General features: G+C 63.6%; 1 protein-coding gene across 1 annotated transcript; it reads left to right on the top strand.

Moving 5' to 3' along the window:
* Nucleotides 1–1,375: 1,375 nt before the first annotated feature.
* NCAN (neurocan) lies at nucleotides 1,376–12,000 on the top strand. The gene is made up of 14 exons (XM_071727808.1): nucleotides 1,376–1,452; nucleotides 2,351–2,752; nucleotides 3,260–3,434; nucleotides 3,529–3,656; nucleotides 4,378–4,671; nucleotides 5,031–5,807; nucleotides 5,918–7,075; nucleotides 7,532–7,648; nucleotides 8,474–8,587; nucleotides 9,029–9,187; nucleotides 9,293–9,375; nucleotides 9,463–9,607; nucleotides 10,786–10,968; nucleotides 11,103–12,000. The coding sequence occupies exons 1-14, from the start codon at nucleotides 1,380–1,382 to the stop codon at nucleotides 11,279–11,281; spliced, it is 3,987 nt and encodes a 1,328-aa protein (XP_071583909.1). The 5' UTR covers nucleotides 1,376–1,379; the 3' UTR covers nucleotides 11,282–12,000.
* Nucleotides 12,001–12,103: the final 103 nt, after the last annotated feature.

Below are 12,103 nucleotides of genomic sequence, written 5' to 3' on the forward strand. Positions count from 1 at the left end.
CCCGGGCCAGGATGTGGTGGTTTGGGGCTGGGAAATAAGGATGGACATGGGCTGAGGAGGAAAAGAATGAAAAAAAAGGGGAATTTTTTTTTTTTTTTTTTTTTGAGGAGTGAGACTTTAGTCGCCGCTTTTCCCACGTGGGAATTCTTCCCGTTTGCCTTTTGGTAGGGAGGAAAAAAAAGTTGCCTGGAAGCTGCAGGAAGGATGTGAAAAGGAATTCTTCGCACACAGGCAAAAAAAAAATTAAAAAAAAAGGATTTGGGGCGATTTGAAGCTCTGGGATGGCAGCACAGCTCAGGGCACCCATCCTGCACCCACCCTCGTGGCTGGGAGAGTGGGCAAGGGCCACCCCATCCCACCCCCTGGTGCTGCTGGTTTGTGCTGGGAGAGCTCCTGACCCCCCAGAAAGTCAAAATTAGCATTTGAATGGGGAGGAGCTGGAACCTCCCGAGCCAGACCCTGCCAAGCAATTTATTTCCCCCATCAGCACAACTTCCATGGGGAGAAAATTGGTTCTGCCGGGTGGATTTCCTTCCCGGAGCATCTCAGAGCAGGGAAAAAAAAAAAAAAAAAAAAAAAAAAGGAGTTTTTGCCGTGTTTGGGTGGGGGTTTGGGTAGCCCTGGGGTTGTTCATCTCCCGGGGGATGAAGGGGCAATGAACCTCAGCCTGGTCCCGGCTCCAGACACCGGGAATGTCGCTCCAGACGCCGGGAATGTCCCTCCAGAGCTGGGGTCAGGTCACCTCAATGTCTTCTCAGCAGCTGAGCTTGGAGGCAAAAAACCCCACGGAGCTGCTGCAGGAGGGAAGGGGCTGCAAACCCTTTCTTCTTTACAAGAGATAAAATAAAACCCAGTTTTGCACCCCCGAAAAGCCCTTTGCCAGCGCTGAACGCGGGGGGTCTCTATTTTATTTTATTTTTTTCCCCTTGTCGTTTCTTTTCTTTTTCTATTTTCGTCCCACAAAAGCAAAAGGGACGAGAAGGGGAATCAAGGGCTGGAAAATGGAGCATCAGGGGTGGGAAAACCTGTGGGTTGTGAGGTGAAGGCTCAGCCCTGGGCAGCTGGGAAAGAGGAAGGGGCTTCTGGGGTCCCCAAAAAGCAGGGGGGGGGTCAGGGTTGTGGTGGGAACCGGGTGATTATTTTGGGTGACAAATCGCTTGGGTGCTGCTTGAGGGGCTCAGTGGGACCCCGTCCCCCATCCCCACCCCACAACACGGGGTAAATCAAACTCTGGTGGTTTAAGTGGGGCCAATCCTGCCCTCCCCGGGGGGTTGGTGCCAGCGTGGTCCCCCGGTGTTTTATGTCCCCAGCAAGGAGGGAGGGGGCGAGAGGTGCCCTCCTGCACCCCCCCTCAACCCCGCTGTCCTTGCAGGTCAAGGATGGTCCATGTGATGGGGGATGCCAGCTGCTGGCTCCTGCTCGGGCTCACCCTCCTCCCCATCGCCGCCCTGGGTAAGTGCTGCCGGGGCTAATTAACCACCGAGCAAATAATCAGCTGCCTCGGGCAGAAGAAATACTCGAGGGGGAGTAATAACCAAGGCGGGGTTGGGGCTGCGTCCCCCCTGCCCGGGGCTGCGGGGGATTAGGGAGGGAGAAGCCCCCCAGGCACCCGTGGATCCCCCACCCCTCCCCTCCGGGCTGGGATCCCGCACGCAAACCCTTAAACCCTTAATCCCGTTGGTTTCCCTCTGCTGAGCCCCCTCCCCTGGGGATTTAAGCTCCTGTCCCCCCGCTCCCACCCATTCCTGGATGATTCCTGCATCCTGCTGCATGGGGGGTGGGGGGGTTATTGGGATCCCCCCACCCTGATGCCCTCCAGGGTGAGAGAGGAAGGGTTTTGGGGTGTAATAGAGGGGGGAGGTGCTGGATACGGGGGAGGGAGGGGGATTATCATCCCCCCAGCCCCACTGAAGCTCCGTGGGGGCTTCTGAGACCTGTGGGATTTGCAGCTGGGGCAGGATTAGGGCGGGAAGAGGAGGAGGAGGAGGTGGTGGCTGGCAGGTTTTATCCCAGCGTGGGGCTGGGCTTGGAGGGCTCTGAGGGCAGGGAGGGGGAATATCGAGATTCCCATGGGAGCGGTTGGGTATGGAGCAGCGGCTGCAGCCTTGGGGGGGTCACAGGGATCGGGGGGTTCGGCCCCCAGGGGGGGGTTTAACCAGCACGGTCGCTCTCCAGCTGGCAGGCAGGGGGGCTGCACATCAACCCCCTCCATCCTCCTCCTTAGAGGGGGGGTTCAGGGACCCCCCACACCCCTGCGATGCCCCCATCTCCCCCCCCTCTCCTCTAACAAGACCCGTGCAGGAGCTCCCTCCGCCCATCCCCGTGGTCTCCGGGCTCTTGTTCCCCGCAGGCTCCCAGGAGGATGGGAAGGTGATCCACATCCACAGGCTGGAGACCCAAACGATTCGCGTGGGGCTGGGGGAGCCGGTGGCCCTCCCCTGCCTCTTCCTCCTCCGTCCTTCAGCCTCGCTGGGGCCCAACGACCCCCCCGACCCTCCTCGCCTCAAATGGAGCAAAGTGCGCTCGGCCGGCGGCCAGCGGGAGGATGTCCCCATCCTGGTGGCCAAGGATAAGGCGGTGAAGGTGGTCAAAGCCTACGAGGGGCGGGTGGCCCTCCCGGGCTACCCCCGCGACCGCTCCAATGCCACCCTGCTCCTGCACGCAGCCCGCGCCAGCGATGCGGGGCTCTACCGCTGCCAGGTGGTGGCCGGCATCGAGGATGAGCAGGACCTGGTGCCACTGGAGGTGACGGGTGAGCAGGGCACCCCGACAGCACGGGAGGGACCCTAGGGACATCACCAGGACCGTGGGCGGGGGTGGTGGGGGTGCTGGTGAGCCCCGTGCAAGCAAGGAGCTGTGCAAAAGCTGATCCCGGGTGCGAGGTTTGCACCCTCTGCAAGCCCTGAGCCTCGTGCCAGCCGTGCACCCCGGGTGTTTCGTGCACCCCATGTGTTTCGTGCACCCCGGGTGTTTCGTGCACCCCAGGTGTTTCGTGCACCCCGTGCGAGCCATGCACCCCACGTGTTTCTTGCACCCCAGGTGCTTCGTGCACCCCGTGTTTCGTGCACCCCATGTTTTTCGTGCACCCCAGGTATTTCGTGCACCCCATGTGAGCCGCGCACCTTGTGCCCTCCACTATGAACCTTGTGCAACCTGAAGATCCCGTGCACTACGCCCAAGCCCTGCACCCCCTACATCCCCCGCACCCCTTGCGAGCCCCGCACCCCGTTCCACCCCGTGCCACCCCTTTCTTTTCCAGGCGTCGTCTTCCATTACCGCCCGGGGGGGCAGCGCTACGCCCTGAGCTTCTCGGCCGCCCGTCGCGCCTGTCGGGACAACTCAGCCCTTATCGCCTCCCCCCAGCACCTCCAGGTCGCTTTCGAGGACGGCTACGACAACTGCGACGCGGGCTGGCTGGGCGACCGCACCGTCCGGTGAGCCCGCGACAAACGTGCGGCACCACGGGGTGCTGGGCCCGGCAGCCCTCGCCGATGGGTGCTGAGCACCCTCCGTGCCTCTCCCCGGCAGGTATCCCATCACCCTGTCCCGCCCCGGGTGTTACGGAGACCGCAACAGCCTCCCCGGTATCCGCAGCTACGGCCGGAGGGAGCCCGGGGAAGAATACGATGTTTACTGCTACGCCCCGGAGCTCCGAGGCAAGAGGGGCTGGGGGGGTGACAGGGGACATCCCGGGGGTGGTGGTGGCCGGGAGAGTCGTTGTCACCAGGGATCCCCCGTGTGCTGGGAGCTGGTGAGGCTGCAGCTCGAATCCTGGGGTCGGTTTGGGGCCCCTGGGCAGAGAAGGGGGAAGGGAGGTGGGGATGGGGATGGGGAGGGAGAGGAGAAAAATCTGCAGAACTTTGGAGGAGCAGCTGGGGGGGTTGGGAAAAGGAGGTTGAGGGGAGAGCTTGTGGCTCTCTGCAACCCCCTGAGAGGAGGTTGGAGCCAGGGGGGGGTCGGGCTCTGCTCCCCAGGAATAAGGGATGGGACAAGAAGAACTTTTGGCCTCGAGTTGTGCCAGGGGAGGTTTAGGTTGGAGCTGGGGAACGATTTCCCCCTGGAAAGGGTTGTCAGGGCCTGGCAGGGGTGGAGTCCTCATCCCTGGAGGGGTTTCCAGGCCCTGGAGATGTGGGGATGGGGGAAGGGTTGGACAGGATGACCTCGGAGCTCTTTTCCAACCCAACCGATTCGATGACTCCACGGTTCTCTCATCTCCTCCCTGCTTGGGGGGTGGGCGCAGCTCCCGGTGTCCCCTCGGGCTCTGGTGCCGAGCACCCAAACCTTGGAGACACCCAAAGCCCACCCCTTGTCTCCGAGCCCCCAGGACTCTCCCACTTTCCCACCTTGCCCTCTCCAACGGGTTCTGCTCTCCGGCAGGGACCGTGTTTTACGCCACGGCTCCGGGACGCTTCAGCTGGCAGGAGGCCCGGAGGCACTGCCGGAGCCGGGGGGCTTCCTTGGCCACCACGGGGCAACTTTACCTGGCTTGGAGTGAAGGGCTGGACCAGTGTGACCCCGGCTGGTTGGCCGATGGCAGCGTCCGCTACCCCATCAGGATCCCCCGTCTGAAATGTGGGGGGGACACCCCCGGGGTCCGGACCCTCTACCAATTCCCCAACCGCACGGGTTTCCCCCCGGCGACCTCCAGATTTGATGCCTACTGCTACAAAGGTAACGGGGACTGAGCCCTTTGTCACCTCCTGGCCAGCCCTGCTCCTTCTTCCCTGGGGAACCGGTGGGAAAAAGTGCCGCTGATGAATATTTAATTAGGGAATTAATGAGATAAATGAGGAGCGCTGGGAGGGAGCCCGGGCTGCCTGGTTCAGCTCCTTGCTCGGGGGCGTGAGGTTCAGGGTTGGACCTAAAAAGATCTTTAAAGAACTTTTCCAACCCAAACGCATCCCAAACGCTTTTCTGCCTCACCCCATGGCGGGTGCTGAGCTCCAAGGGGGGTGGGGGGGATGTGGGTGCCCATTTGTGCCCCCGATGTCCCTTGGTCGTGGTCTCAGCAGCTCGTGGTGTCCCCGCAGCAGAAGCCACGGGGCAGAGGGAGCTGGAGGTGCCACCCGTGACTGACCCACCGAGCAGTGCCAATGTGCTGGTGGAGCACAGCGAGGAGCTGGGGACCTCGGGGGACACCAGGGACACCCCCAGGCCCCTGGGGATGGGCGAGGAGGAGGATGAGCAGTTGCAGGTGGAAGGCGGCAGCCCGGCGGGACAACGTGGGGACCTCCCCGGGTCCGCACCCTCAGGGGCACCGGCAGGTCCTGGGCTGGGTGGTGACATGTCCCCACCACCCACCACGGTCCCCTGGCCAGCCTGGCCCCGGGAGGATGAAGCTCTCAACCTGCTGGACCAGGCACTGCTGAGCTCTTGGCAGGATCCAACCAGCACCAGTCCAGAACCACTGCTCCAAGAAGTCCCCGGCCCCCAGGATCCCCTCCTGCCAAGGTCCCAAAGCCCAACACGGGGAGATGTCACCAGCTCACCACCTCCCTTGGGGACAGTCCCCAGCGGGGCAGCAGAGACCCCCGGCCCCCCGAGGAGAAGCAGCCACGCCGGGCTGAACGGGCGCTACTTCCAGCTGCATCGGCAGAACCAGGACCCCCCCGCGGTGACCAGAGCCCCCAAGCTGGATGAAGACCCGGTGGGGACTGTCACCCACACCCCCATCCTGGCCTTGGAGGTGCAGGGGGCTGTGGCCAACGTGGTGGAAACGTGGAGCATCCCCCGTGGCAGCACCCAGAGCCTCCAGCGAGTGGGTACCCACTCAGCCTCCAACGAGGTGGAGGAGGAGATCAGCCCTGGTAAGTGACACCCCAAAAGGGTGGGGTTTTTTTTTTGGGGGGGGGGTGGTCGTGGGGAAGGGGACTGCACCATCCTGGGGACCCCATGGCTGTGGTGGCATCTCTTGCAGAGCTGATGGCAGCAGCCACCACGCCGGTGTCCCCCCAGCCCCGGGCATCAGCCCAGAAGGATTCACCCCGATGGAGCCCCCGCACGGCCCCCCGCAACCCCGGGGGTCCCACACGGACACCCCCTGCGCCCACCCCCTCCCTCCCTACCTCCAGGGTTCCCCACGGGGCTCTCGGCCACCAGGATGTCACCACGGGGGGGGCTCAGCCCCGTGTCCCCAGCGCCCGTGGGGACTTTCCCCGCTCCCCCACGGATGCCACTGAGGCCTTCTCCGGGGAGAGCCTCTCCCAGGAGGATGGGGGGGGGTCCATCCCACCACGGCCCCCGCTGCCCCCAGCCCCGCTGGTGGCCGAGGGCCCCGAGATGTCCCCACGGCCTCGTGGTGACACCGGGGACGGCAGCGGGACCCCCAGCGATGGCTCTTTGGAGAGGCAGAGGAAAGCAGTGACGTTTTTCCACCCAGCCACCCCCTCCCTGGGACACCCTGTCACCCCCAGAGCCACCGAGGGGGCTGCTCCCCAGCCCCAGGGGGGGCTGAGCCCCACAGCCCCCTATGAGCCGGCTGAGCCTTGGGATGCTGGGAAGGGCTCAGCTGAGCTGAGCAGTGAGGCAGCTGTGTCCCCCCCAGCACAGGATGTCCCCTCACCTTCCTCTCCCCCCTCGGCCACCAAGATGTCCCCCTGGGCCATCACCCAGTGGCCGGTGGAGGCGGATGCCCTGGAGCCAGCAGCTGAGGAGGGGTCCACGGGTTTCATCTCGGTGGCCCCAGGACCCCCCGACCACCCTGCAGCCGAGCTGGGGGGAGCTGAGCATTTCCTCCTACCCCCCCCATCCTCTCCCCAGCCCCCCCCTGGCCCCCCAGCAGCCCCCAGCCCCCAGGATGCCCCAACCCCCCCCAGCCAGGACGGTGTCACCGGGGGGGTGAGGAGGGATGAGCCCCCCGTGCCCCCCAGCCCCCCCCCGTTGTCCCCCACCACCCCCCACCCAGGGATGTGGGAGGCACCGGAGCCCCCGAGCACGGGGCCACTCTTGGAGCCCTCCGGGGTGCTGGAGATGGGGGGCCCGGGGGGGTCCCCGGTGCTGGATGCTGACAGTGGGAGCGGGGAGGAGCCCGAGGAGCTGGTGGCTTGGAGGGACCTTGGCAATGCCAGCGGGCACGGTGAGCACGGGGAGGGGGACAGCCAGGGGAAAAGGGGCTGGGGGGCAGCAGGACATCAAGGTTGACCCCCCCTTCCCTCCCCCTCAAGCTAGCACAGTGTAGGGTTTTTTGGTTTTTGGTGTTTTGTTTTTTTTTTGGTTTGGGTTTTTTTTTTTTTTTTTTTGAGGGGGGGGATGTCTTTCCTTTTACCCACCGGGGAGTTTCCAGGGACTGTGAAGGGTCAGGAGCAGATCCTGGGTTTTGCAGTTCAGTGGGAGCTTCAGCTTCTTCCAGACTTGGAAGCTGGAAGTTGTGACTGTGGGGAGGTGGCAGGGGACACAGGAGGTGACACGGGCAGCCCGGTGACCACCACACAAGTGTAGAGCCCCAGCTGGGGGGAAAGGGCCCCGTGGGAAGGGGTGGGATGGGGTGGGTGTCCCCCCCAGCTCAGGGCACCCACTCCCACCCACCCTGCAGCTCCTGCTGACCCCTGCCAGAACAACCCCTGCCTGCACGGTGGGACCTGCAGGGCCAATGGCACCGTCTGTGGGTGCAGCTGCACCCCAGGATTCACCGGGGAGAACTGCGAGATTGGTGAGGGGGCAGGACACGGGGGGGGGTGGGGGGGGTGGGATCCAAACATGGGGGGACAAGGGCTGAGAATGGGGGGGGGGGGAGCTGACCATGTTGGGACAGGGGCTGAGCATGGTGGGGAAGGTCTGAGCATGGTGGGATGGGATCTGACCATAGTGGGATGGGATCCAGTCATGGTGGGGCTCTGGGGATCCATAGTGGGGATCCAGCATGGATCTGAGCATGGTGGGGAAGGGTCTGAGAATGGTGGGATGGGATCTGAGCATGGTGGGATGGGATCTGAGCACGGTGGGACAGGGTCTGAGCATGGTGGGATGGGATCCAGATATGGTGGGAAAGGGTCTGAGCATGGTGGGATGGGATCCAACCATGGTGGGGAAGGGTCTGAGCATGGTGGGATGGGATCCAACCATGGTGGGGAAGGTCTGACCATGGTGGGATGGGATCCGAGCATGGGGGGGTGGGATCCAACCATGGTGGGGAAGGGTCTGACCATGGTGGGATGGGATCCAGCCTTAGTGGGGAAGTTTTGAGCATGGTGAGATGGGATCTGAGCATTATGGGATGAGATCCAGCCATGGTGGGATGGGATCTGAACATGGTGGGGAAGGGTCTGAGCATGGTGGGGAAGGGTCTGAGCATGGTGGGCCAGGGGGTGGTGATGCTGGGGCAGGACCCATCTGTGCGAGGACAGGATGCTGGGAAAAGGAGATGAGGCTAAATCCTGCTCACCCCCCCCATTCTGGGTGCTGGGTGCTGGCGAGGAGCTGGTGGGTGGTGGGTGGGGGTGTCCCTACACCTGCAGCTCCCCGTGTGTCCCCGCAGACATCGACGACTGCCTGTCCAGCCCCTGCCAGAACGGGGGCACCTGCATCGATGAAGTCAACTCCTTCATCTGCCTCTGCCTGCCCAGCTACGGGGGCAGCCGCTGCGAGAAAGGTGAGGAGCAGAGTGACCCCACCACGAGGTGGCCGAGCCCCCCGTGGGGACACTGTCCCCTCCCTGGGGGGGAAGGGGAAGCGGGACTTCTTCTTCTCCACCCCAGCATCCGAGAACCCAAGGGGTTGGAAGGGACCTCTAGAGATCACCCAGTCCCCCCCCCCCGCCAGAGCAGGACCTCCTGGAGCAGGCCACCCAGGAACACATCCAGGTGGGGGTCGGAAGCCTCCGGAGAAGGAGACTCCACCACCACCTCTTTGGGCAGCCAAGTGCTCCCTCACCGAGAAGTTTTTTTTGGTTGTGGCAGAACTTCCGACGTCCTCGCTCTGAGAACGTGGGGGACGCTTCCTCTGTCCCTCCCCGGGGGTGCTGCTCAAAGGAGGGGGGGAGCAGGGGACCCTTTCCCTCTTGCTGTCCCCATCGTCCCCTTTGTCCCCGCAGACACGGAGGGCTGTGACCACAACTGGCACAAGTTCCAGGGGCACTGCTACCGCTACTTCTCCCGACGCCGGTCCTGGGAGGACGCGGAACGCGACTGCCGCCGCCGGGCCGGCCACTTGGCCAGCATCCACTCCCCCGAGGAGCACAGCTTCATCAACGGTGCTGCTTCCTCTGGGGAGGGAAAAAAAACCCCTCCCTGAACTCCTAACGGCACCCACGGGTGTTGGTGTCCGTCGCCGTGCCAGCCCCCCCGTGTCTCTGCAGGCTTCGGGCACGAGAACACCTGGATCGGGCTGAACGACAGGATCGTGGAGCAGGATTTCCAGTGGACTGACAACAGCGGCTTGGTGAGAGCCTGGGCAGGGTGTCTCGGGGGCAGGGATCAGGGGAGGGGGGGTTCTCACCCTCTCTCGTGTCTCCCCGACCCCCCCCAGCAATACGAGAACTGGCGGGAGAACCAACCCGACAACTTCTTTGCCGGTGGTGAGGACTGCGTGGTGCTGGTGTCCCACAAGATTGGCAAATGGAACGACGTGCCCTGCAACTACAACCTGCCCTACATCTGCAAGAAGGGCACAGGTACCCCAGTGTCCCCAGCCCACAGCTCCCACTATCCTCATCCCACTGTTCCCAATATCTTCATCCCCATCCCACAGCCCCCACTATCCCCATCCCACAGCCCCCACTATCCCCATCCCACAGCCTCCACTATCCCCATCCCACAGCCCCCACTATCCCCATCCCACAGCCTCCACTATCCCCATCCCACAGCCCCCACTATCCCCATCCCACAGCCCCCACTATCCCCATCCCACAGCCTCCACTATCCCCATCCCACAGCCCCCAGTATCCCCATCCCACAGCCCCCAGTATCCCCATCCCACAGCCCCCAGTATTCCATCCCACAGCCTCCACTATCCCCATCCCACAGCCTCCACTATCCCCATCCCACAGCCCCCAGTATCCCCATCTCACAGCCCCCAGTATCCCCATCCCACAGCCCCCACTATCTCATCCCACAGCCCCCAGTATCCCCATCCCACAGCCCCCAGTATCCCCATCTCACAGCCCCCAGTATCCCCATCCCACAGCCCCCAGTATCCCCATCCCACAGCCCCCCCATATCCCCATCCCACAGCCCCCCATATCCCCATCCCACAGCCCCCCATATCCCCATCCCACAGCCCCCAGTATCCCCATCCCACAGCCCCCCCATATCCCCATCCCACAGCCCCCCATATCCCCATCCCACAGCCCCCCATATCCCCATCCCACAGCCTCCACTATCCCCATCCCACAGCCCCCAGTATCCCCATCCCACATCCCCCCATATCCCTATCCCACAGCCTCCACTATCCCCATCCCACAGCCCCCATATCTCCATCCCACAGCCCCCACTATCCCATCCCACAGCCCCCCATAACTCCATCCCACCGTTCCCAGTATCTTCATCCCCATCCCACAGCCCCCATTATCCCCCTCCTTCCTTCTCGGGGAAGTTTCCTTGACCTCCAGCTGCTCCGTGCCACCCGGCGGACCCTGTGTCCCCCTCCCCCCCCCTAATTAACGATTCCCGGCCTTTAATTAAGGACGGGAATCCTGGGGAACATCTCATCCCCCCCCCCTCCTTACCAGGAGAGCCCCTCCTAGAGCCACCCATCCCACCTGGTGGCATGGGCAGGGCGTCCCCCTTGTCCCCTCCCGGTGACACGGGGGGGGTGTCTGTGTGTCTGTGTGTCTGTGTGTCCCCCTCCCAGTGCTGTGCGGGTCCCCGCCGGAGGTGACAAACGCTTTCCCGGTGGGGAAAAAGAAGGAAAAATACCCGATCCATTCCATCCTGCGCTACCAGTGCCAGGAGGGCTTCACCCAGCGCCACCTCCCCACCATCAAGTGCCACAGCACCGGCAAATGGGACCGCCCCAAAATCCTCTGCACAAAACGTAAGGAGGGACCGGGAGGAGCCAAAAAGTTTGGGGCGGGGGGGAAGGAGGAGCTCGAAGCCCCTCACCCCCCCATCCCCGGCTTTTTTCTCTCTCTCCCTCTCCGTCCCCGTCCCCCCCCCCTCCCCGTTTAGCCAGGCGGTCACACCGAGCCCGGCGGCACCACCGCCACCGTCACAGCCACCAGCACCACCAGCACCACCACCAGCACCACCAGAACCACCAGAACCACCACCACAAACCCCGCAAGGAGAGGCGAAAACATCGCGACCGCCTCCGGCTGGACTGGATGGAGGAGGGCCACTACTTCTAGAGCCTGGGGACCAGGAAGCACAAGGGTCCCCCAGGGGATATGGTGACATTTCCCTACCCCCTCTCACTCCCACCCCCCTCTTTTATAACCCCCTTCCCCCCCTCCCCTCGGCTTTAGCTCCTAGGATGCCCCCCTAGGGAATAGGATCCGGAGGGGGCGGCTGCGTGTGCGTCCCCAGCCCTCCCTGCATGCCCCACGCTCAGCCCCCCACCCCCGGGGGTCGAGCCCCCCAGCCCCAACACGGGGAGACCCCCCCCACGGCCCCAGGCTGTTCCCCAGCTGGGCCTTGGCCCCCTCCCCAAAGGAGTTGGGGTTCACCCCCCCCAGACCTCCATCTCCCACCTCCCCCTCTGGGGTGGCTCCCGTTTGGGGGTTTTTGTTGGTTTGTTTTTTTTTAGCAGCCATCCCCAATTTATTTTCCCAGCCCAGCTCCCCCGGTCCTGCGTGGGGTGGGGGGGGACGGTGCTGCTGGGGCTGCCTGGGGGTTTTTTGGGTTTTTTTTTTATTTTATTTTCCCTTTCCGTTGTCGTTGGGTCCCCGTTGGAGTCGGTGTGTGTGTGTGCGGCGCTTCCTCTGCTGTTTGCGACGTGACTGCCGTGTCCCCAGCCCCCTCCCTGCCCCTCTCCCCTTCCCCAAAAGCCTCCCCTCCCCCTCCCCACCCCGTTTCTGACTCTGCCTTTCTGTACTGCTGGACATTTTAATAAATTTTTTTAACAGTTGAGCCTTTCCTGGGGGGCAAAGGGGGTGCGGGGACCTTGAGGACGGTCCCCTCGTGGCTCTTCCCTCCCCTCGGGTGCAGCTGGAGGTCAAGGAAACTTCCCC

This window comes from Heliangelus exortis, chromosome 28 (assembly GCF_036169615.1).
Source record: "Heliangelus exortis chromosome 28, bHelExo1.hap1, whole genome shotgun sequence".
In the NCBI taxonomy this organism is placed as follows: Eukaryota; Metazoa; Chordata; class Aves; order Apodiformes; family Trochilidae; genus Heliangelus; species Heliangelus exortis.

What these genes read in the sequence shown, in the direction of transcription:
- NCAN (XM_071727808.1), top strand. Translation starts at nt 1,380, where the DNA reads ATGGTCCATGTGATGGGGGATGCCAGCTGCTGGCTCCTGCTCGGGCTC. An exon ending in CTGGGCGACCGCACCGTCCG is followed by an intron (nt 3,435 to 3,528) that starts GTGAGCCCGCGA and finishes TCTCCCCGGCAG; the next exon opens with GTATCCCATCACCCTGTCCC. An exon ending in GGACTGACAACAGCGGCTTG is followed by an intron (nt 9,376 to 9,462) that starts GTGAGAGCCTGG and finishes GACCCCCCCCAG; the next exon opens with CAATACGAGAACTGGCGGGA.